Here is a 23724-nt window from a genome sequence, read left to right as displayed (position 1 = left end):
ATAAAAGGCTCAATACTGAAATGCAACAAAGAAAATGGAATATCAGCAGAACTGTCATACAAATCTAAGACACACAATAAAACAAAATGACTGATAAGACATAAAACTTGACAATTATGGAAAGACTAGATGAGTTGTAACAGACAGTAGCTGCATAGATGTAAAAAAGAAAAATATATCTTTACCAGTTGTAATCTTGGTGAGATATTAGGCTTGTGCATACAGTACTAGCCTAGTACTACTACAGTTAGAGAACTGTATATGGAAAGTCTTTGACTTTTGCCTTAGATTCAAACATAAGGAACAAGCAACGTAATCTGAGAGCTGTGAGAAAATGAAAGCAGCTGAGAATTGATTCACAAAGTGCTTCGCAAACCTCTAACGAGCTAACTGTTTCCAATTTCTTGATCAGCAGAAGAGTGGAGTGAAGTGTTTTTGGACCGACTGCTGCTCAGAGAGACATTAAAAGAGTCTGTAAAGTATGTTTGTGTGTATGCATGCTGCGTTCAGGGACATCCCCTTCGAATAACAAGACCCTGCTGGAGACAAAGTCATTGAGGCAAATAGAGCAGCAGGTGGACGCTGTGTGTGCATGTGTGTGTGTGTTTATGTGTCTGAACTGTTTCTTTCCCTAAGTCATAAAGGGGAAGGTCATTAACAGTTGTGTGTGTGTGTGTGTGTGTGTGTGTGTGTGTGTGTGTGTGTGTGTGTGCGTGCATCCCCTTGCAAACCACTGGACTCCTGCCATTTCCACACCTGGCTGTGGTCAAAGTTCTGGATCACTGCCTCAAAAACACACACACACAACACACACACACACACACACACACACACACACACACATTCCCCTTCACGGTGAAGTTAACAGGCTTGAATCTTCAGCTTCTGGCTGCTGAAAACTGAAAACCCACTTTCCGTCCTCATCCCTCCGTCCATCCTTTTATTATCCTCACTCCTTCCTCTGCTTTTCTTCATCCTCCAACACTTTTCAAAGACATAAAGTTCCAGCATTGTGCTTTATGTTTAGAGGACTTTCAAACATTACAGAGTTTCTTTGACTTCTGATTTGATATGTGATATTTTTTTACTTGATGTTTTGCTTTACTGTTCGGTGCTTCAGCTGTTATTTTTGGTCCATGATGATTTGGAGAGATTAAAACTAGTTTACTTCAAGGAACAGAATTTTTACAGCTGCCACTTAAGAAGTCACAGTTTAGCACTATAAAGTCTGTGTCTAGCACATACAGTATGGACATTATGTGGACTATAACCACATCATGCAAATGAGGTCACTGTCTCATTAGCAGCTGCCTGGCTGCTGGCAGACTAATAGCTTCCAATCATATTCAGGTGAACAGCGAGGCCATTATAACCTGTGATTTATTTATTTAATGTTACAGAAGCTCATGTCAGCATCATTTGCTGCTGCAGCTCCCTCCACCACCCCAGCCTCCTCCTTTTGTGCTGTTTTGTGTTGTTGATTGAGTCTTTTAGAGCTTCCTCAATGAGCAGAGCCTTTTCCACCACATTTAACTGTAAAAGCATTTGCAGCGAATGATCGATTCCTTGACCTCAACATTCTTCTGCTGCCTGGAGTCAGTTTGCAGAATGAGTTACAAAACATGTAAGTGGCTAAAGTTGTTAGGATCTACTTGACAGTTTCTCAGATTTTTCCCCCAAGAATACAGGTTAAAGCATCAGCAATTACAGGCTCTGCCAGGGACCGTTGCCATGACGAGAGCTTTACTACGAGTAGCAGTAAAGGCAGTGAAGTATTCTCAGTTGTGAAAGATTAAAGTTCCCATTAGAGGTATATTAGAGGCTGAACACAGGTGCACCTCTAAATCTGCCTGGGCACCCCTTTAGTGTTATTTTCCAGCGTACAGAGGAAACATATTTTTGAGTGAATTAAGTGCTACATTTATTAACAGCAGTGGCGTCGCAAGGAGGTGGGTGGGGTGGATGTTGGGTGTAGTAAGCACACAACAAGACAGGGGTTTGCATCCAGAGTCTGTTTGTGGATAGGTTTAGGCAACATAAGCACTTTGGTTAATTTTCCTTAACCTGTCACCATAATGTTGTCTCGCCCAGTATATGACAGCAGATAATGGTCTGCATCATGCTGGATTTGTGCATCACCTTTCAATGCAGCAACATTGAAAGAGAACATTGAACATCTATTGGGCTACCCTGCACATTGAAAAATGATGCATAAGTTTTGTCCAGTGTATTAAAATGTGAAGCAAAGCGTTACTTACAGAGCATCTGTATGTGAGAGAAAACACAGAATCCCAGACGCAGAATTTTCTCTTGGGTTGCTCTACCAACAGACTCTTTCTTTTCTGTCTGGAATTTGAATTTTCCTCCATGTCTGTCTGGGTGGCCTGCAGGTGCTCTGGTTTTCTTCCACAGTCCAAAGTCATGCAGGTCAGATTTCCTTGTAATGAGACTGGTGAGCTGTCCGGGGTGTTTCCTGCCTCAGCCAGTGCATGCTGGGATTGGATCCAGCCCCTTGAGACCATGGACACAATAAGGGTTTTCAGAGAATGGATGGATTAATAATGGATAGATGGATAAATCGTAGGTGCGTGGTTGTCTCCTTGTGTGTGAGCAGAGGAACCATTAACCACCACCCACTCATGCTGGGTGGAAACAAAAAAACAAATGAATCCTAATAGTCTGTCGAATTAAAGACCAACTGCTTTTTCACTGAGCAGGCAGCAGCTGTTGAGCATGTGACTTGTTTAAATATCCCACAAGAGAATAAAATTAAATAAAAATATTCAAATAAAACAGCAAGAAAAGGCTCTTACTCCCAAAGCAGTTCAGCAGAAAAAAATGCTACAAGTGTTCCACCAGTTCACCTCTGTGACAGAAATACACTTCATATTCATCCTGAGCCTTGCGTATTTCTCATTACGCATCATCACAACAGTTGTTGTGATTAGGTTTTTACAGCTTAATTCATTCTCATAGTTTTCAAACTTCAAGCATTAAAATTGTACAACAGGTAGTACATGAATTTGACATCATTTCAGTTTAAAGATATTTCTCAAATCTCTCATTTGATTTGGTTCATCCCGTCACATCCCTCTCTAATTACCACTGCAGGCTTGAAACTTATGCAGGGCATTTAGTTTTAATGTGCTGTTCCCCTTATGTGTAGTGGTATGACTTGAGGTGTGAGTAAATGATTTCAATACTTGTCTCAGCTCTGCAAGTGAGGGACAAAAGCCATAAACAGCATGGCTGAAAATCTGATTTCTTACTTTCCCTCTGATTATTCTTGCCTAGCAAGTTGACATGATGCTGTGGTTGCCACTGGGAACTGACTGACTGACTGTGGGCAGACAGAGAAGATGGTGTAATATGGCTCAACAGCTTCCTCTAGTGGAGACAATAAGATATCACATCAACCAAGCCTTCGATATAGATGCCACCTTGTCTGCAACAAGCTGTGTTGTCTCCTGTCCAGTTGTCTTGTTTGCATTGTGTTTTTCTCTGAGTCTCTTGTCTCTCTCATACTGGCATTAATAAATGTATTGGGGTCTGACTGTATAGATTTAGGTTTTTTTAGGATGTTGGAGCCATAGATGTTACTCCACTCATCTCTTATCTCATCTATTAGGCTGTTAAGAGTGTGCGGCAGTTTTTCAATGATTTTCTTGAATTTAAAAATCAAAGCTTTCTCTTTTTTCTCTGCTGTTTTCTCAGACATCAACATGGCAGGAGAACCAAAGCCAAACAGACCCAAAGGCCTGAAGCGATCAGCAGCTTCTCTCTACAGGTACACACGCCTACACTGGATCGAATTTGTCCGATTGATCAGTGTGTCACTCAGTCTGTCACTCATATTCTAAGCAGATCTTAGGGTGGTTGGGGAATTTGCTAAGCACGCACAGGTCCTTTTAAAGGCCTGGATCTATGTTAGAAGACTAGCAAGAGAACATTATGACCACAAATATGTTGACCACAAAAACAAATGCAGGCACTCATGTGGGACTGAGATCTAAACCATTTTAATTGAGGAGGGCCAGGGCTTTAAAACCACCCACACTGGATAACAACACCCTGATGAAGATGGAGGCCAAGACCTATAGCTGTTTTATTTACAACAGCACCCTGAAGAAGTCTACTGCTTCTATTTTTAACATCTCAGTCCTCCTCATTAAAGGCTGATACAGGTATATAAGGTGCTTTTTTAACTATAGACACTTAAATAATTTGTTTAAATTAATTCATTCTTTTCACAACAATAAGCTATTGCAGTTTTCCTTCTACTGCAAAGGTATGGACTGTCCCTCTACCTTAAAGAGCTGTGAGACTTTTTATGTCCTGTAACTGACAATGGTAATATATTGGTGAAAAATCTGACAATTTTTTTATTTAAAGGGGTTACAATGAAAAAAATGAATGTAATATGATAATAATAGAACATAAAATGCACTTTTTACATCTTTAAAACATGAAAAAATAACTGCTGAGCCTTAAAAATGTTTACAAATCAATACTTTTGTCATTACAAAAGTATCTCTTGTAATAATTATAATAAGTTGTTCTCCCATATGTGTGAGGATGGTGGACAAAATATAAGAAATAATGAATATAAAACACCTTTCATTATAATACAGTATTTAAACAGGCAAAAGACACACAATAGTTGTCTTAAAAACACTCCCTGAATATTTTTGGAAGCATGAAGTCAACATGAAATCAGGCTGACAGCCTTGCAACATGTTCACACACAGTTGCCTATTTACACATCCAGCAGACACCAAGCAACATTATTGTTCAAGTGGAGTTGTGTTAATTCTCTCTTTCGGTCTTATTTGGTCTTTACCAACTCCTGAGAAAAATATCTGTCTCTTTGACAGTTCTTTAATGTTTTTATGTTTGGGTTGAAGAACCTCTGATTTCACTTAGACTTAGACAGACTTTATTGATCCCTTGGGATGACTCCCTCAGGGAAATTGTGTCCTCCCCAGTCATTAAAACAAACCTGCACTCTGGTTTGCATTAAATTACTGAGTAACTGTGTATCCAGGACGTGTGAGGACACGTGTCAGTAAAAATTAAACATAAAGTCCATCATTCTGGAGAATTCAGTTTCTGGTTCCAGGTTCTCTTTTGTCTATGTGATTTTTATTTCTTTTCTTCTGTCTCTTGGGGTGAGATGAAGTATGTTGTGGTTTGTTTGTCTTACAATTTGTAACTATTGACTCTTTTATGCATTTTTATTTTTTTTATATTGGTATATGCAACTCTAAACTGCATGGAAACCCCAAAATGCTTTTGTTCCCATGTGCTGTTTTAAATGTGGTTTCATGCTTGTGTTATGAAATGTATTGAATCACATGTTCACAAGTTCTGTTGTCCTTTTCCCCCAGTGGCTATGAGTTTGACTATGATTACTACAGAGAAGACTTCTATGACAGGTAAGAGGAAGGATCCTTTAGTATTCCTCTTCCTTTTAGAACCAGCAGACCTGGATTCAGGATCTGAACACTTGGACTCTTGAGCAGATATAGTGTTTAAAGCACTTTTGGGTTGCTGATGTAGTGCATAGAATGTGAACATGGAAACAATGAAAGAAACAGTTTTTATCAGTTAAAAAATTGTGAATGCATCTTTAACAGTAGCCAAAAAGCAATTGCTCTGATGCTAGCAACATTATCAGAAATCAGTTAGCAACATTTATTCAGACATCCACATCCCAATAGAAAAACAGATGATGCTCTTTGACCAAACGCCTCAGGTAAATCCTAAATATGATGAGGCCTTGGTTTCACTGTTCAGTGCAGCAGATGAGCCTTGTGTGAATTCTAGTTTGAAGACACTAAAAGTCTGGACAAGATTTAATTTGCATTTTTCATTTGCACAACACTAACTTCAAAAAGATCATGATGGAAATAGCTAGCTTGGTATTAATTATCCATATAAAGAAGTGTTTCAATTGTAGGCCCGAACATCTGTGCTGCGTAGATTTTATCAGACAGTCGTTAAGTTTTCCCACAAGCACAAACTGTTTGGTTGCGTGACCTGAAATTGCCATTTTGCCAAAAACTGACGTTTGAGGATCATTTGAACTGTTAAAAAGTTATTTAGCTCAAGATAATAAAAGACAATATATTGATACATATTGATTAAAAAAGTACAAGAGGGTTCTTTTATTAATGTAATAACTAATTTATAGCAGAAAATGATTTTAATAAATCCTGAAATAGCTCAGATATGTTAATAAGTGTGTGTTTGTGCAGGTAAGAAAGTTCGCTAAACGGTGAACAGGCTGAAACTGGGGGAAATGCGTATGAACTGATGAACCACATCATATAGCTTCACTGAACAGCTGGAACTGGATTATATATGCAGTGTAACACGGACAGAGTCAGTGAGGAATAAGATGATTTTCACACCTTTTAAAACTGGTGGGGTAAAAGGGAAATAATGTGAGGGGCTGGTTAGGGTTAGATGTGTAGTTTGTATACATGTTTAAAAGTTGTATGACATGACAGGAGGCCAATTGTTTTCCTGTCACGGCAACTTCTTAAGGTGCCATTTAAGAAGTGTAATAAAGTACAATTTTCGAGAAATTTGTATTTAGATTTTGTTAATGTGACCCCCTTTTCTGCAGTGGGTCTAATTAATCTTTCTTTTAGTCTCAAAATGCTGTCAACACATCAGACCCTACTGGAGAGAGAACGGCCACACCAACTAATGAGCAGCCATGACAATACATCATTTCCCTGCACTCTCACTACTGCCTCAAAAAACATGTTTTTTTATGATGCAGCCTGTTAACAGAGCTTACAGATGGTCTGTATGTAGACAACACCTCTAAAATTAGACCAGGACACTACCTGACTGGACAATTACAATATACAGACAGACACAGCCTGGCTCAGGTCCAAAGTTCAGTCTCAGTAACTGGGAACCAAGTGGAACTGGGAACAGAACAGATGTCCTAAATAACATACAGCTACCTTTACGAGCAATTGATTTGTGTAATGTTACCCACTGTGGAGGATGTCACAAATCCTTACAGCAGCCATACTGATGATACATTTGATGGTAACACAACAGGAGGGTTAACATGTCTTTCATCATAATGATGAAATTTACAAGATCTCCAACAACATCTTTCAACCAGCCGATTATCTGACTCGAGGGGTGGAGGGGTTTCTTGCTGTACCTTCCTCTTGATAAAACCGATCTGAGGAACATCTGGTCAGATTTAGTTCATCTACATTGACCTCTGCAGTCATGTTACAGTGTGGTAACTATTACTGCTCTGACAAGACCAGGTGAAAGTCATTTTCAAAGCCATCAGTGTTAAAAGGAATAGATAAAAAAAGAAAAGGCTGCATCTGTAGGCCTGGCATTCCTTGTACTTTAAGCAAATCTTTGGTCTCAGTCACGTCTCCACTGATCTTCATGAAAGTTCACGGCTTTGAAACTGAGTCTTTACTTGAGTAACATAGAAAAATACACAGGTACTGATGGGGGAACCTTTTTTGGTTTGTTTTTGAAAAGTGTATCGTACTGAACAGAACAGAAAGTAGAAATGTCCAGCTGAGATGAATCAGTGGTGATGCATCAGATGATCCCAGATGTCAAACTATATAGTCTCCGATCTAAAGATGGGATCTTTGCATTCATCCTGAGAAAAAAATAATAATAACAATCTGGGGTTATACAGTGTCATCTGCAGAGATTTTGAAACTTCTGTGGAGCAGAGGTTTCGTGTTTCACAAAAGATGGTCATGCTTGTGGGAGAAAAACAGCTCTCCCGAAGCCTCTTCTGACTCCTGTCAAAACGCATCAAACTTTGTCTGTTTTGAAATGAAACAGTCTCATGCAGTAAGGAAGGCCAATCAAGGTTTCTCCAACCCCCAGGGAGAGGAAGAACAGTTGTGTCTGTTAATTCTCTGAATTATACATCACTGTTCCAGTTACTTTGCCTGTACTTATGCAGAACAAAGAAGGAACAGCCAGAAGAATTTAGCTCAGATTTTGTAGTTATGCTGTCTTTTGCGCCGCAAACCAAACCACACGGCCCTCATTTCCCTCCAGTTTTTTACTGCCAAAGTTCATCGTTGACCCCCAAATACTGTGACCCTCACAACAAGCGTCCAGTGGATTTCTGGCATTGACAGAAAGCGGAAGTTATGACGGCGCCAATATCACTGTGGAGAGGAATTTAGTATTCCTTAAAAGTTAATTTTGTGTGTGAGTTGTGTAACTTATGTACGTGGATCCTTCCCAGACCTGAGTAAAAAAAGAACAATCTCAGCCATGGCAGAAGATGTCAAAGTGAATGAGGAATACAACATGCAATATTTGGTGCAACAGCCACATGTACAGAGTACATACAATATACAACAAAGGACTTTATATAGTAAAAGGACTAGTAGCTGCATCACATAAAGCAGCTTTTATGTGTGTTAAGTTTAAGAGTTGGCATTAACATTATGCAAGTTCCAGATGCTCCCAGGAGCCGGTAGTACCTTGGTGACCCCTTGATCTTTTGTCAAGTGCCTTTGTCAGATCAAAGTGTCCCCCTGACTGATGCTTTTGTCCATCACAAGATATCATGAAAACCCATGTCCCGATTTCCGTGATATTTGTTGTGAGTCTTCATCGTCCCCAGAAGATGATTTGGCAGAGTAGCGATTTGGTGTAAACAGTTATAAATCACTCCAGCTTGATGTCAAAAGTTCAGTTCATCTCTTGGCTTACTTTGAACTTGTTGATATCGGTGGAACATTTTTTGAACATTGCAGTGTTCCTAAGCAATATTTTCTCCTTAGAACCCAATCCAGCCTTTGTCTCTTAATTGGAACCTTCGACACGATAATGTACCACCACTTCAAGATGGTTCCTTCAAGCCAAACAAGGAAAACCAGTTCTTTGTAGATCTGGCTTTGTGCATGGGGACATTTCCATGTTGAAACAAGACTGTGCCAAACACAAACTGTTGCCACAAACATGGAAGCACACTATTGTCTAAATATCATTTTATGCCGTGGCATTAAGATTTCACTCCACTGAAGCTACGGAGCCAAGAACAAGCCATGAAAAACAGACGCAGACCAAAAGGACACCAGAGTATGTTAGACAGGAGCGTCTGCAGCCAGCTACAGTCCCCACACTGTCGCTCCTGTATGGATGTAAATATCCTCAACTTAAAGCTGAGAGTCGGTAGCTCAACCTCATAGTCAATGAGCCAACACAAGACATGTGTTCTTATCCTGCTACTTAACGAGTGCATTGTACTGTACATGTACAAATAAAGCAAATCATTGTGTAGATTTAGTGCATAACATTTGTATTCTGTATTTGGTGGTAGCAGGCTAAGTAGACCAGACACTCCTAGCTACTTCCTTCAGCTTCCCTGGGGAATCCTGACGAAGTTCCAGACCAGATGGAGTATATAATCCCTCCAACATGTTCTGGTCCTTCCTTTAGGTCTCCTCCTAAGTTCAATGTGCCTGGAATACCTCCACACTGAGGCATCCAAGGGGCATCCTAATCAGATGTCCGAAACTTATTTTGCAATGAAACGAGCCAAGAAAAGATCTGAGATCCCATCGCTCAGGGTCAGCCCAGCCAACGTGCAACGAAACAGAATAGCACATGATTCAGTCTGATGACCTTGTGACTATGGGCCGCTTTCCATAACCTCTCTCCATACATCCATTCCCCCCTCCAAAGTCCTGCTGAACTGCAGTGGACAAACATCTGTTTTAACAGATGTTGAAACATGCTGACCAGCTGGGCCACAGACCTCAGTGTTGATTTACACCCATCACTATCATCTGGCAGTCTCACCCCATCTCTCCCATTTTTAGCTTGTAAATGTGCAATATACGCACATATATACATACATAAAATGATAGGACTAATGCTGTGGAGAGCAGACATGTAAGGCTCATTTGCAGCGCTGCCATTTCCTTGAAATCTACAGAGCTGTCAAGTTGCGTTTTTCTTTCTCTCTCTCTTTTCCTTTAACTTCTCTGTCAACCCTTCAGCATGTTTCTTTGAGTATTTTCCCTTTTTGTTTACATCATCTGAGCAGACGTTGGAGTTTATCTCCTGATATATGATCTGTACAGTAAATCTGGGGATTAAAGACCTTGTCTGCTCGGGTTATTTGTTTTGTGCAGCAGAACAGTTTTGTCCAACTGGTGGAATTAAATTGTCATATTTCACAATATGATTTACCATTACTTCTTTTTTTCCTTGTGGAGATGCGTGGTAAGGTAGGAGAGAAAAGCAACTTGCCATCTGGACAAATGATTCTTCGTGATTATCTCACCCATTACTTTACAGTTTTATGACTATCTGTAACAAGCTGAGCTGAGCGGGAATCTGATTAAACTCTGGCAGGGTGTAAATCTGGAGATCTTGGACCTTGTTTGAGATAGTTATCAAAAACAGACCAAAAAAAAGTTACTGCTTGTCCCAAAAGTTTAAAACACAGGCGACAGTGGACTGTGCCTCATAGGGCCTGATGTAGTTGCCAAAGTGAGGTCAGTGTTGTCACAATGGTTGAGTTAAAGCATCATATTCCACTCAGGTCTCCCAAAATGTCATCACCTCTCATGACCTGTGTAAATTCCCAACTGGCGAATGGTGTTTTTGATTTAAACATAAGTTTTTTATTAACTATGAGCAAACGTGTACTCTAACCTGAGCTTCACAGGCTTTTTTTTTTTTTTTTTTTTGCCATGCTTGGGAACAAAGTGCAGCAGTTCTTTGCCCACCCACCGACAAAACAGAGGCCCACGTATTGAGTAACTCAAAGTATGATTGATTTTATTGGGATTATGTTGTCAAGTATTTCATATTTTTAAGATAAGTAATAATAATACGTTTTATCAATTTATTACGCCTTAAAATATTCAGTGTCCCCAGTGTGCCCTTAAGTAAAGTCAGACCAAACCAGTTCAGTGAGGGAAACCATAAAAGTTTCCCTCACTGAACACAAAGCAAACAAGCAGGTGTGCAGATCTGGGGTTTTATTCAACTGCAGTGTAAAATATGGCGGTCACCTCCATGCTGTGTGGGGGTTATATGAAACAGGCACAGCATATAGTGAGCAACAGGCAGGGTGAACTGTGGACAGACGTGTTAACCAGTTAGCTAATCCCTGAAAAAGGCCTGTTTTCTATTCAATTTACAAAAAATAAATAAACAAATAAATAAAAAAATAAGGTTGCTGCTTACTGTCGTATCATTCAAGGTTATTCACTGAACTTGAACTACATAAATTTAAAGGAAAACTGGAAATATTGGCTTGCTCTAAAACGTTTGACTGGTAGTGTACATTTGTTGAAACCATCATCGGATTGTTAGGGTTAGCCACAACAAAATGAGGCTCACATGTTGGATGTTTTTCTGTAGCCTCTTTTCTTTGGTTTATCCAGACATCTTAGCCACTAAACAGCAATTTGGAGCTTTTCATGAAAAGATAAAAAAAAATATGCCACAGTAAAATACGAGTAAAGTTTGCCTATAAAATCTCTAAGCTGCTATTATTTAGATGTCAGATTCAATGTAATGCTGATTCCAAGTAATAAATGACTGGAGTGAAACTAAACATTAATAAGCTATTGTTTTATGTTGATGTTGCATTACCAAACTGCAGCATGTTCCACACGAGTTTATCAAAAACACTGATTTTCTGCAATAAATACAAACTGGTTTTTAACTTTTACACAACCATTTATCCTCATATAAGACAATAACACAGAGCAGCCTTGTGGTTTCTAGTGTAACAGTTTATAACTTTGCTCATAGAGTCAGAAAGGGGAAAAGTTGTACAAGATGCTTCACTCAAATACAGTTGAGAGAAATACTGAAAATAATCACAGATTGTTTTTCTTCAACAGTTAATCCTACAGATTCTTTTTGAGCCAGAGGTCCTTATCATTGGCCATTAAACTGCGTTGCCTCTCCAAAGTAGGAACTGTGTGGGTGGTGTTTAAATTTCTTTTCAACAGTTTCAACATTTAACTGCAGCTGTGAGGGGATGTGAGGTCGAACACCCTGATATCTCATCTGTTTACCTGGAAAAGTATAAGAGTCCGTGACCAACAATGTAGAGTCAAATGATTTTTTTATTGTTTCCAAAAGCTTAGATCAAAATATAACTGTTCTCACAAGTGTTGAAAAAACATGCAGGAGGACAGGCTGATGACACATTAGTTGTGTTTCACTACTAAACAGTAAACTAAATGTGTTTTATGTGGTACATTCACACAAATCGAAATGAAGTGTACATTTTTTTTTAAAAGATAAAAGAAAAAAAAATTAGTGAGCTTTGAAGTGCAGTAATGATGGCTATGTACATTGCAAAGGAAATACAGGAGCTACTTACAGCTGGCAAAAAGTAAGATCCAATATTGGATGTTGGTGCAAAAGTTCTGAAACAAAATAATAAGCCAATAAATCATTAGAAAAACATTTTAATTTACTTTCTGTAAAGGTTCCAAAAATGAAATTGGAAATGGCTCACCAACATTTGATTGATGCCTGTTGTTACACAGTGTATTATTCAGAACAAAACAATATAATATACATTCATTTCCTTTATAATTAATGCCAAATACCTCGCAGTAAGCATTAGTAAATAGTGTGTCCTACCAAAGCAGAGATGGAGGGATTGTCTAATTCATTTCTCTTTTGTCATAAAGTTTGATCTAATGTTCTGACTTTGCATGTACAGTATTTATTGTTATGCCTGTTTCCTAGAAATTATGTTTATGTAATACTGATTTATTTTACCAAATATGTTTTGTGGGAAAACCTAATTGCTGCCTGGATTACAATATGTTCCATGGCAATATTTTTTCCTAGTGAGCAAACTGTGGCTTTATTTCTTACAGACACCATTACAGCAAATTTTCTCCAAAATCTGTGCTTTTCTCTCTGGTTTGGTGAATAAAGGTTTATTTTCAATTTAGTTTATTCTTACTTCTTTCCTTTAAATCCCCCAACTCCTGAATTCATTTCTCCTCACTCTCTGCCTCTTTCCCTCTCCTCTTCCTCTGACTTCTGTTTCCCAACTTTTTCTCTTTGTTTTCCTCCTTTTCAATCATCTTCTCCCCTCTCTTTTCCCTCTCTCCTTTTTGTCTTCCATTCACCCTGTCCTCCTCTCTTTCTTCTCAGGTTGTTTGAGTACCGTGGCAGGGTGTCTCCAGTCCCTCGGGTGGTGCCTGTCAAACGCCCGCGGGTGGCAGTGCCTCTGGTACGACGGGTCAAATCCTTGCCAGTCAAACTGCTGGCGCGTAATGCCTCTGTCCTCGCCACCAGCAATGGCAACAAACAGAGAGGTGAGTTCCAATCTATGTACTTACCTACCAACCCAGGCATTCCTTATATAACTATATATTTCTATCTATCATTGTTGATCATAATTAGATTCATTATAAATCTGCAGTTTGTGGCTCGTGTATTTTTGTTAAATTGGAGTTGGAATCATCTGTTTTTCTGTATGTTGCATCCCTGAGGTTTTTTTTCCATATTTATTATTGTTCCAAAGGTGATTTACAAATCCTCAAATTCTTTCAGTCCGTCTGAGTCAAAAACTGTTCCTTCTGCTACACAATAAAAATTATTTGTCATCTATTTTCTTTTTTCTTAATCTTAATGACGGCAGCCATAAATGGCATATTTCCCTTTCTCATCTGGTAAAACACAGAAAGATACACATGAATGAATAACTGTGGTCATTCATTCAACTACGCTCTGCCCACATAAGATGTTCATTTTCAAACAGGACTATGAAATATTCCAAATATAAAGAAGGCAATTTAAATAGCTTTGACAATGAAATCTTCAGATCTTTATTGTCTATGACAGAATTAATAAATCATTGGCAAAAGCTTTTTCTTTACAATACATTTTAGGTTTTGTTGATGCTTTGTACAATTCGAGCATGAAAATGCATCATAGCAATGAAAGCCGTTGTATTAGTTTTAGTTTAACAGCTGTTGTAACAAAAGCATTAGCAGCTGCTGAAGCAGCAGCAGTAATTGTTGTGGGAGAAGTGACTAACAATAAAGTTGTTGTATTGGCAGTTTTAGCAAACATAAAAACAGTCTGACACTAAATCTAAACAGTGAGTCTTACTTACATATAATCATCTTCCTGGTGGAAGTCACACTTTGTCTGCATGTCCCGCTTCTTTGTCTCATGTTTAGTTTTCTTCTCTTGTGTCTTTCTGACTCTAACCTGCCCTTCATCTATATTTCAAGTCTCGTGTTTTACATGTCAGTGGAAGGTTCAAGCATCAGGGCGACTGTCACTTTATTTTTGCATTCTGTTCATTAAACATTCATTTCACATCATGTTCAAATTGTGGATCTGTGGAGAGATGCTGACGCCCCGTCAGCTCCTTTCACATTTGACTTCGACCTGAACCTTTCCTTCCAAACAGCAGTTTTTTATTTCTGCTGAGTTTCAGTGAATTTCACCCTGTGCAGAGCTCACAAAGCAGTTTTCATGTCACTGATTTGAGTGTCTTTTTGTGTACTCATCAAACTTGCATTTCAAATGGTTTTGAAAAACAATATCAAAACAAAACACACACCAGGGCTTTTTCTTTACCACCTACTTATTTTTTTTTTTTTGAAAACTCATAATAAAGAGCTGACAGTTTGTTCTTTTACCCCCAATGTTGTGTGCAACCACAAGCTCGCAGTGACCCAAGGACCCTGAGGTCAGCATTGTGATATTTGTCTTAAACCACTGAACCCATCTACTCCTGTTGACAGATGATTGTTGATTTGAGTCGACCAGGACTAGTCTCTGTCTTGCTTGCACTCAGGGCCATTTCATCCTCTGGGCCTGTCTGATAATCATTTTATTGACAATAACCTATGTGGTCGGATGCTCAACTCTCATGATTTTCATCGCTCTCAGGATAAGGTGAGGAATTGAAGATTGCAGTGCTACAGTAAATGATGCTCTCACCTACAGCATGGGTAGCAGCCCTTCAGTCTGCAGAAAAAGTGCAGTCTCTGTTAAACCCATGAGCAGACAGTATCTACCTGAGAGCTTTGTTGACAGTGTGTATGCACAGGTATTTGTGAGAATCAACCTGAGCTGTGTTGCAGTTATGGATAACCAGTGGATTTGGGGTTGAATACCATCTCCTCTGTTTTTTTAACATTGAGATTTAGGAACACATTTCTGGATCTCATATTTGTATGCTGATGTGTCTGACATGAGACCCAGGAGAGCGCTGTGATCAGAAAACTTTATCATGTGTGTATTAGCAGTGCTGCATATGCATTCATTGGTGAACAGGGTAAACAGCACTGGTGAGTTGATGCACCACTTGGTAATGACTTGGTTGACTGTCATCTGCTGCAGTGTCTTCAGAACACAAGGTTGCAAAGTATGAAAAGCTGAACTGAAATCTTCAAACAACAATCATAAGCCTTAGGATTCTCTTTATGTTTGGTCACTGGGTGGACCATGTTGGTGATTTCATCAGTAGTGCCTCTCTTGTGTGTGTAAGCAAACTGACAAGGATCTAGCCAAGAGCCTGAATCCACTGGGTCTGAAATCGCTGTTCTCCTGTGGAACATGGTTTCTTAGCAACAGGTGTGATGATTGCCTTTTTTCCGCTGTGTTACTGTGTGGAGATCTTAGGACCTCTGAAATATGGGACACCAGGCAGGTGCACATGTTTGTAATAGGAAAGCAGGAAGACCGTCTGGGCCTGTAGCCTTGTTGACACCAATCTGTTGTCAGATCTGGGCTCAATCCCAGTCCTATCGATGTTATCCAAAGCAATACTGTCAAGCATTAAGTCACATTCAGCAGAGAAATCACAGTTGCCAAACCGTTTATAGAAGGCATTCGGTTCATCTGCTTTGGCCTGTTCATCCATGACATGTAAAAATTCCTTTGTGGGTTTCATGTTGGCAGCTGTTTCCCCTCCACACTTTTATGACTCTTTTTTGGAGTTGGAGTGCCAGCACAGGATTTTATGTAATCTGTGGTAACTTCTGTGGCATTATCCAAGTTCTTCTCTCCTGAGAGGATATCCTGTGCTGTCTGTGCACAAGAAGCAGATTTTCAGTGCCTCTACACTGTCATCTGTCCATACATTGACAGATTGAATCAGAGGTTTGCTCTTTAAGGCTGTCTTGTAAATGGTATTCAGGTCAACAGTTCAGTTGATGTTCAGTATTAAATGGGAGTGGTTTAGCTTTGGCTCTGAAATGCACTATTCACATTAGCATAATAATCAGTGTTCCCTGGTGTCATATTTAATCTGGCAATGCTATACTTAGACTGCAGTGGTTAAAGTCACCCATAATAAAAGTTGGGGCATTTGGAGTATGCTGTAAATGATCGTGAGCGCAATCTGCTGCTTGTGCTGCAGCCCTTGGGCCATTTCCACCGGGGGATACAAAACACAGCAGATGAGGATATTTATAAACTCTTGGTGTAGGTAAAACGGCCTGACACCAACACATAACAGGTCTGCTTCAGGGCCACAGATTTGCTCCCAGATCATGTACTGTACTGCGCACCACTCATTAATACACAGGCGGAGCTCGCCCTGCTCTGCTCTTCCTGGACAACTGGAATGAAATCCCCGGTATGTCAACAAGAGAGGTTGTCTTGGTGTAGCCTTGTCTCAGTGAAAAGCAGAATGAAGGGCTCACGACACTCTGAACATCCCGTTGTCATGAGTCACTGTTTGTTCATCTTGGTCTTGAGTGATCTTGTGTTGCTCAGAATCACTGACGCCAGGGGTGGGCGACTGGCTCTGCTCCGTAGCCGCTGTCAGGAGCCTCCTCTCTGGCCTCTTTGCTGCCGTCGTGTCTTTGCAGCCTTGATGTCTTCGGGCAGGTTGTCGAGAAGCAGAGGTTTTCTCCACACTTGTGTAGGACAATGGCTGGTTTCTGCTCAGCCAAGCCAGTAACACTATGCAGCTGATGATGGACACCACCGCAGTAAAACCAGCAAAAGTCCCAAAACACAAGCCATTCATGAATCCATTGTTTGTTTAGGCTTTTACGCTAATTCGTTCAAATCCCACAAAACACAAATCATAAGAAGAAATAACAAAACCCACAAACAAACAGAAACACAGTGTATCCATGTCACCCACAGAACAGTGTCATCTTTCCTACTTTACATGAAGCAGGCATAAAATATTGTGTTAAAGGGAACGGCAAAGTTCCTAAACTGTAACTTAGTCCAGAGTAATAAATCAAGCAGTTCACCTTTGGGGCATAATGTTGGCGTGGTATAACTCAACAACTCAACTGTTGCTCTCCTGGTGTCCCCCAGGTGTCATTAGAAATCTGTCATCACATCTTATCAATAACATAACAGTGGGAGATACTATTAACTCACTGCATGAGTCTTGAAACCAGTTTATTTCTTGAAGAATTAATGAAAATCAAGACTGACATCATAACTACCATGGCAGCATCTATCACAGCACTGCCATGGAAAGATTTCTTTCCAACAAGAAAATGGGATGCAGATGAAGATAAAACAGAACGTTTTGACTTTAGCTGTGATGATTAAGTTGGAATTTTAGAGCACTTGGTGGGAATCAAAAGTGATGTGAACTTGGGTGACTTCAGCGTCCCAAGAACTTTACTACAACTTGTCAAAATAAAAGAGAAGAACTTATTTTCACTTGAATCCTGTAGAGATATCATCTCATCTCTTGTTGCCCCTACTACAGGGAGTCTTCAGGAGTCAGAAGTCAGAGCTGCAGCAGAAAAGCAGCTGGTAGGGATTTGGTGTCCAGGACACCTTAGGAGTCGAATCTCTGGTGGACTCGAGGGTTTGTGCTTCTGCTGATTGCATTACTGTATGTGAGCAGTGACTGCTCTGATCATAAAGATAGTGATCATATAGAAAAATGGCTGAGTTTTAAAAAAACAAAAAACACTGGACTGTCTTTCATCTTTCATCATCTGATGTTGAAGTACCTTTGAGTGAGTTACAGAATTGGTCATTTTGTTCAAATACACAAAATGATAGTTCCACAAACGATAACTATAATATTTCCCCAACCTTAACCAGTTAGTTGTAGTCACCTAAAATTAACTAGACCTGAACCACAGAGGTGACAGATCAGAAAATGTTCATATGGATTGTTTATGTAACAGCCATGTGGGTTGTTTTCAAAGGCAGTAAGAAGTAACCCATTTTAATTTTGTCCTGTCGGTAGGGGTTTAAAATCAGAGACTGCTCACATAGATCATCACTGACAGAGTACATATTATATTGTTTAGTTATTAGGACTTGTTGGTACAGTATGTTCATGAAGTTCAGCCATAGAACCACAGTGCTGAATCATTGGCTTTATATTCACACCACCTGGTGCCGCTTATGTTTTTCCATTGTCTTTGCATGTATTTATATTGCTTATAAAATGTCCTTCATTTTTACTATGAACAGATCATATTGACATTCACACCCTAATCATGACAACAGCTCTTTGAGAAACAAGAAATGAATGACAGTATTTCATTCCTCACTTGCTGAATTATACTACAAGACCGTCTATATTCTTGACAAACAGCACAGGCAGATAGGAGAGATCTTAATAATCATTTATAATGGACAACTTGCAGCCATCTAAAACTCAAGCAGTTGCCGTATGAGTGATTATTAGGAAAAGAGCAGAAAATACTACTTGTTTATTTGAACTTTTTCTTGATAAATTCAGTTTGACAGTGGAATGCTGGGGTGATTATATTTAGAGAAAAGAAAATTACTTTTAGAATTGTCAATAATTGATTAAACATAGAAAATATTCTTGCAGCAGCTTCATCTCTGTGCTGAAAGAACAGTCCAACTTTTTAGCAAAAAAGACGGTTGTAGCCAGAAACAATGAGGATGTTACAGTGGGCTGAGCAGCTGTTCCAGTATGTACTGGAGAATTTGTCTTACCTATTAACATCACCACTTTAATATAGTAAAACTTCACGTTTTAATACTAGATTATCACATTTATCCTCTGAATTGTGAGAGGCTTCCACCACAGCAGGTTAGAAGAACTCCCAGGACAAGATTAGTTCAATATATCCTTGAAAAACAAAATCTGATAAGGCTTTCAAGTATATTGATCTGTTATAAAAATGTATGGCTCGCAGATGTAAGGCCTCACAGACTGGCTTATTTTGTTGACTCTCTGCAGACCAAAATTCAGTGATACTGCCGGGGAGGTCCAATAAAATGGAGTGTACAGTTTAAGTTGTCAGACATCAACAGACTAACAACCTTGTGCCTTTTGCTCCTCTTCCCCTCAGAATAGTTTCTAACGTCAGTGAGATTCAAGTTTTACGCAAGTGTTTTATAACATCTGACTTTTATGAAATTGTAAGGAGGAAGCAGACCCAGCTTTAGACCCAACATACTGAAATTCTGGTATAAAGATCATCTTTGAAATGCTAGCCATTAGGGATGAACAACCATTTGATATCTGTTAACCACTCAGATAAGACCAGAATCTTCCCAAGCGATCCTCTTGTCAATGACACTTCCTAATACCTTATATCCAGACGATGTGAATGCTCACAACGTAGAGCTGTTATTATATCCTGATTGATGCATAAGGCCTCGCCAGCCATATATCAGAGACCTGCACAGATTTATATTTTGTATATTATTGAGTTTTTGGGTAAAGAAATCAGCCTTTGATTCCAATATTTCTAAATATTTTCCTACGTTTTAAATGATAGAAATGACAGTATGTGTAAAGATAACTTACAACTTTCAAAGTGGTTTTGTAGGTTTTAAAGCTGCTGTATGTCATATATCTAACAGTCAGACTGTTGGATTTGATCTTGATGAAGGATATGTACTGAAAATTTGATCTTTCGAAACTGAAATAAAAAAGATGTCATCAGAGTTATGAGGGTGCAGCTTATAGCAGAACTGACAGTCTCGGGAGGCAGTAGATTGCCAATATATTGCCAAAGGGGCAGTCAGAGCAATAGGCATTAATCCTTCCTCGTGTTTTCACTTAGAGACTAAGACTGTAGCTGCTTGTCGATCGTGTCAAAGTGGACAAGTGTTAGACTTTTGGAGTTGTGCATTGAAAAGTCATCAGAGCGGAGAGGAGAGTTTTAGTCCATCTGAGGCCTGAGGTTTTCAGTATCACAGATCAAAGATTTTCATCCGATGTGTTTGTACTTTAGACTCACCGACGGATTAGAGATTTTATTGTGAATGTGGTTGGGTTTAATTTCACCTTGGGTTCTTAGTATAGTATCCAGTAACCCTGTCTGTCAGTGTGTGTTGGTGCAGTTATAGAACTGTCCACCAAGAGACAGATGCATCTCAGCTGGTTTAGTTTGGACTCAGATGGTTTTCTGTATTAAGACATTTCTATTGACAAAGCTAATGGAGACATCTAAATGAGACAAGAGTGAAAGAACATCAAGGAAAGAAAAAAAAGAGGGAGGTAATAAAGATGCAAATAGATGCATAAGGATGAAAGATAGGACAAACAGAGATGAAAGAATAAGACAAGAGAGCAGAGGGAAATAGGAAGAAAGGGGAAGAGAAGAAGCGGGAAAAGAGGAACAACAGGAAATATAGTAAATGAAAAAGTTTGGGGCAATATAAAGAACAAGGGAAGAAGCAAAGTAATATGGAAAGATGAGAGAAAGGACAGGAAAGGAGGAATGGTGAATGTGTATTGAGCAACAACCACACACACACTCAAAGTTGGTGAAATATGGTAGTAATTGTGAGTTTATTGTAGTGAAACAAAAACAACCACCAGATGTGTTGCATGGCTCTAGTTGTTTTCTGCTGCCACTAATGTACTCATCACTGAGTCTGTCCTCCTTTAATCCCCCATCTCTCCCCCATCTCTCCACAATTTCTCCCCACGCCTCCCCCCATCTTTTTGAGTTGTTTACCCCGAAATTTGTGAATGTTTCATTTTTTTATTGTCTTTTTTAAAATTGCAGAACAATCAGCAAAAAACATTTCAGCCGATGTAAAAAACATAATAAAGTGATAAACAGTAATAAACATAAAATGAATTAATTATACAATTAAATCAGTTGTTCAACACAAGTCTTATTAAAATTTAAATTGAAATTAAATATGTAGCTAATTATTAAAAATAAAGTAAGTGGTAAATAAATAAACAGAGTTTATGCTCAACAAATATTGCCAACCCTTTTAAAAGCTGTTTTCAGTGGATCTCATAGACTTTATTTGTATTTGAAAAATGAGCTCCACTAACATAAATCTGAAGGAAAAATGTTTCAAACATTCAGTAATTTCTTTGCACCTCTACAGCAACATGTTATATTGTCATGTTTGAAGTACAAATAACTGACCACTTGTGATCAAAATAAATCATTAATAACAAAATAATTAAGGTAACTATATAATGGCTCCCAAAAGGATGAATCCTGATGTTTGTGATTATCCCATCATCATTTTCTCTGGTGATGCTTTCAACGTGCACACCATAAACATTAAAATGTCACATTCAGATTTCTGACCGAACAGGAGATGAAGCTCCTCCATTTCTGGAAAGCCTGAATTCTTCCTGCCTGTTGTCGGAAGTTCATGCTGCTGCTGCTGCTGGTGGTGGTGCAGTGTTTCTAAAGCTCATTGATCTCCTCAGGATTCAGCCTTTGTCTAACAGAAACCATCATTTCAAGAAAGTTTCAGAAAGATGATAATAAATGTTGATTCTGAACTTGTAAAAATGAAAACATCCGCTTTGCTCTCTGCAGACGTATTAATCAGAACACGAATGCTAACGTTTCTATTTTTCTGTCTGTGTGTGTCGCTCTGTTTCTCTCTTCCTCTGTCTTCCTCTGTCTGTGTCTCTACCAGCAGTGAAAGGCACAGAGCTTCAGGCCATCAAGTCAGAGTTGACTCAGATTAAAGCCAACATCGAAGCTTTGCTGGGCAGACTGGAGCAGATCACAGAAGACACACACATCACCGCCACAGGTGACTCTCTCGCACACACATGCATACACAAATAATTAACTCAACATGGGAGTAATGAGGACAAGGTGGAGCCCATGTAAACAATGTAATTTGATTATGTTAATTTGATTATTTTCATAGCTGGCAGTTAAACACAATCACAGTCAGATATGTGAAGGTCTCCTGTTCACCTTCGAGTAAAACCAATTCTGTCTGTGACTCTTTACGACATTTTTGCACCACACACAGTGATCCAGCTGTTTAAAGCATGCATGCCAAAAATACTTAACTGTGTCTTTCATCATTTGCTCATTCTCTGAAACCAGTTAGTGAGGTGTGTCTTTCTCAGGGAAAAAACAGACAATACACGCTCTACACTGCTGAGGCTACAGTAAAAAATAAATAAATAAATAAATAACTTAAAGCTCATCTTTTATTTGAATATTCAAAGCTACATTGTCTCCTAAATATTTGGCTCATATACCACTAAACTGTAAACTCTCATGGCAATGTAATCGCTGGCTGAATAATGTTCAGAGGCAACATTTAAAATTATTATTATTATTTATTTTATTTTATTTTCAATGAATGAAGCATTACATTAATGGCGGAGGAGGACTGGGACTGGAGTCCTGTCTGTGGTGAGGTTTAGACAACAACTTTTTGTAAGATTAAAGCAAGGTAGTGGTTTTGGTTGATCACATTGTGTCTGATGTCAGTGTGAACTTTTTCTGTATTAATCCAGACCATGATCTCTCCCTAACCCTAACCAAGAGCTGTGAGAGCCTAGTCACTACAGATGCATATTATGCTTCAAGATCAGATATTTTTGCAGAAAAAACTGTCTGTGTACATTTTAGTGATATGTTCATGCATTTGTGACACATTTAATTAAAAAACGTACCCCCTATTATTTTAAGAGAAAACACAATTATGTTTCCTACAAAATGTATTTGCTGTTGTTGTTTTAGTTGTTTATAAACAGATGCACAAAGATGCAGCAGTCAGAGGCCTATACAACAGAAGTATTGCTACCAAAAGATCATGAAATGAACAAACGACCTTTGTACTGTACTGGAGGACGTCATTCTTCTAAAAGATATTCCCTCATTTGGTGTTTTGACAGTGGCGGTGGAAAGCTCTGTCTAACAACATGATTCTCCAAAATCTTCCTTAAGTCTTCTGTTGGGTTTAGATCTGGTCATTGCATGATATTCATGCATGAATATGATTCACATGATTTTTATACTATTTATACCATTCAGGGACAGAGACTTCAGCAGTTTGTTTCGATGATAAACTCTCACTTCCTTATCAGACACTTTCTGGTGGCCACGTGTGTTCCTTAGATTCCTGGAGAAAAAATAGAATTGTCACATCAAGAGAAATGAGCAGGAAACAACATGAAATATGTCTTGTCTCAGTAATGTTACTTCCTGTGCTGCTGTCTGAAGATATACACAGCTTTTTTGATTTTCCAATCCAATGAAAAAGTCACTGAGGCCACATCTTTATTTGCATAATAAATCAGGTCCAACGCGTGATGGAAAACCTACAGAAAAAAAAATCTGCCAACAGATAAATGCTAAAACCCTGCCCAAGAAAAAGGTAACCTGCCTCTACTCAAACTACACTAGATATTTTCAAATTTGGCCAGTTTTTCTGTTTTTATTTGTTCTGTACAGCAGGGGGTAAGTAATTGAAAAAAAATAATTTTAAATCCCAAAAAACAGAAAAGCCTCAGAAAGCATCTGACAAGATTTTGAAAGA

The 23724-nt window shown here is 38.9% G+C and overlaps 1 protein-coding gene across 4 annotated transcripts in view; it reads left to right on the top strand.

Annotated features, from left to right (window-relative positions):
• The window catches only part of raly (RALY heterogeneous nuclear ribonucleoprotein), a 122545-nt gene that overhangs the window by 64125 nt on the left and 34696 nt on the right, over positions 1-23724 (top strand). For 3 of the 4 annotated variants that reach the window (XM_018678253.2, XM_018678251.2, XM_018678252.2), the window contains exons 3-6: positions 3715-3787; positions 5388-5435; positions 13171-13334; positions 21856-21975. In XM_018678253.2, the coding sequence (XP_018533769.1) occupies positions 3715-3787; positions 5388-5435; positions 13171-13334; positions 21856-21975 (405 nt within the window). The remainder of the gene's footprint in view (positions 1-3714; positions 3788-5387; positions 5436-13170; positions 13335-21855; positions 21976-23724) is intronic. The other variant, XM_018678254.2, reaches the window with a different exon arrangement.

This window comes from Lates calcarifer, linkage group LG12, assembly GCF_001640805.2.
Source record: "Lates calcarifer isolate ASB-BC8 linkage group LG12, TLL_Latcal_v3, whole genome shotgun sequence".
Taxonomy (NCBI): Eukaryota; Metazoa; Chordata; class Actinopteri; family Centropomidae; genus Lates; species Lates calcarifer.
This window is presented reverse-complemented; position numbering and strand designations above follow the sequence as displayed.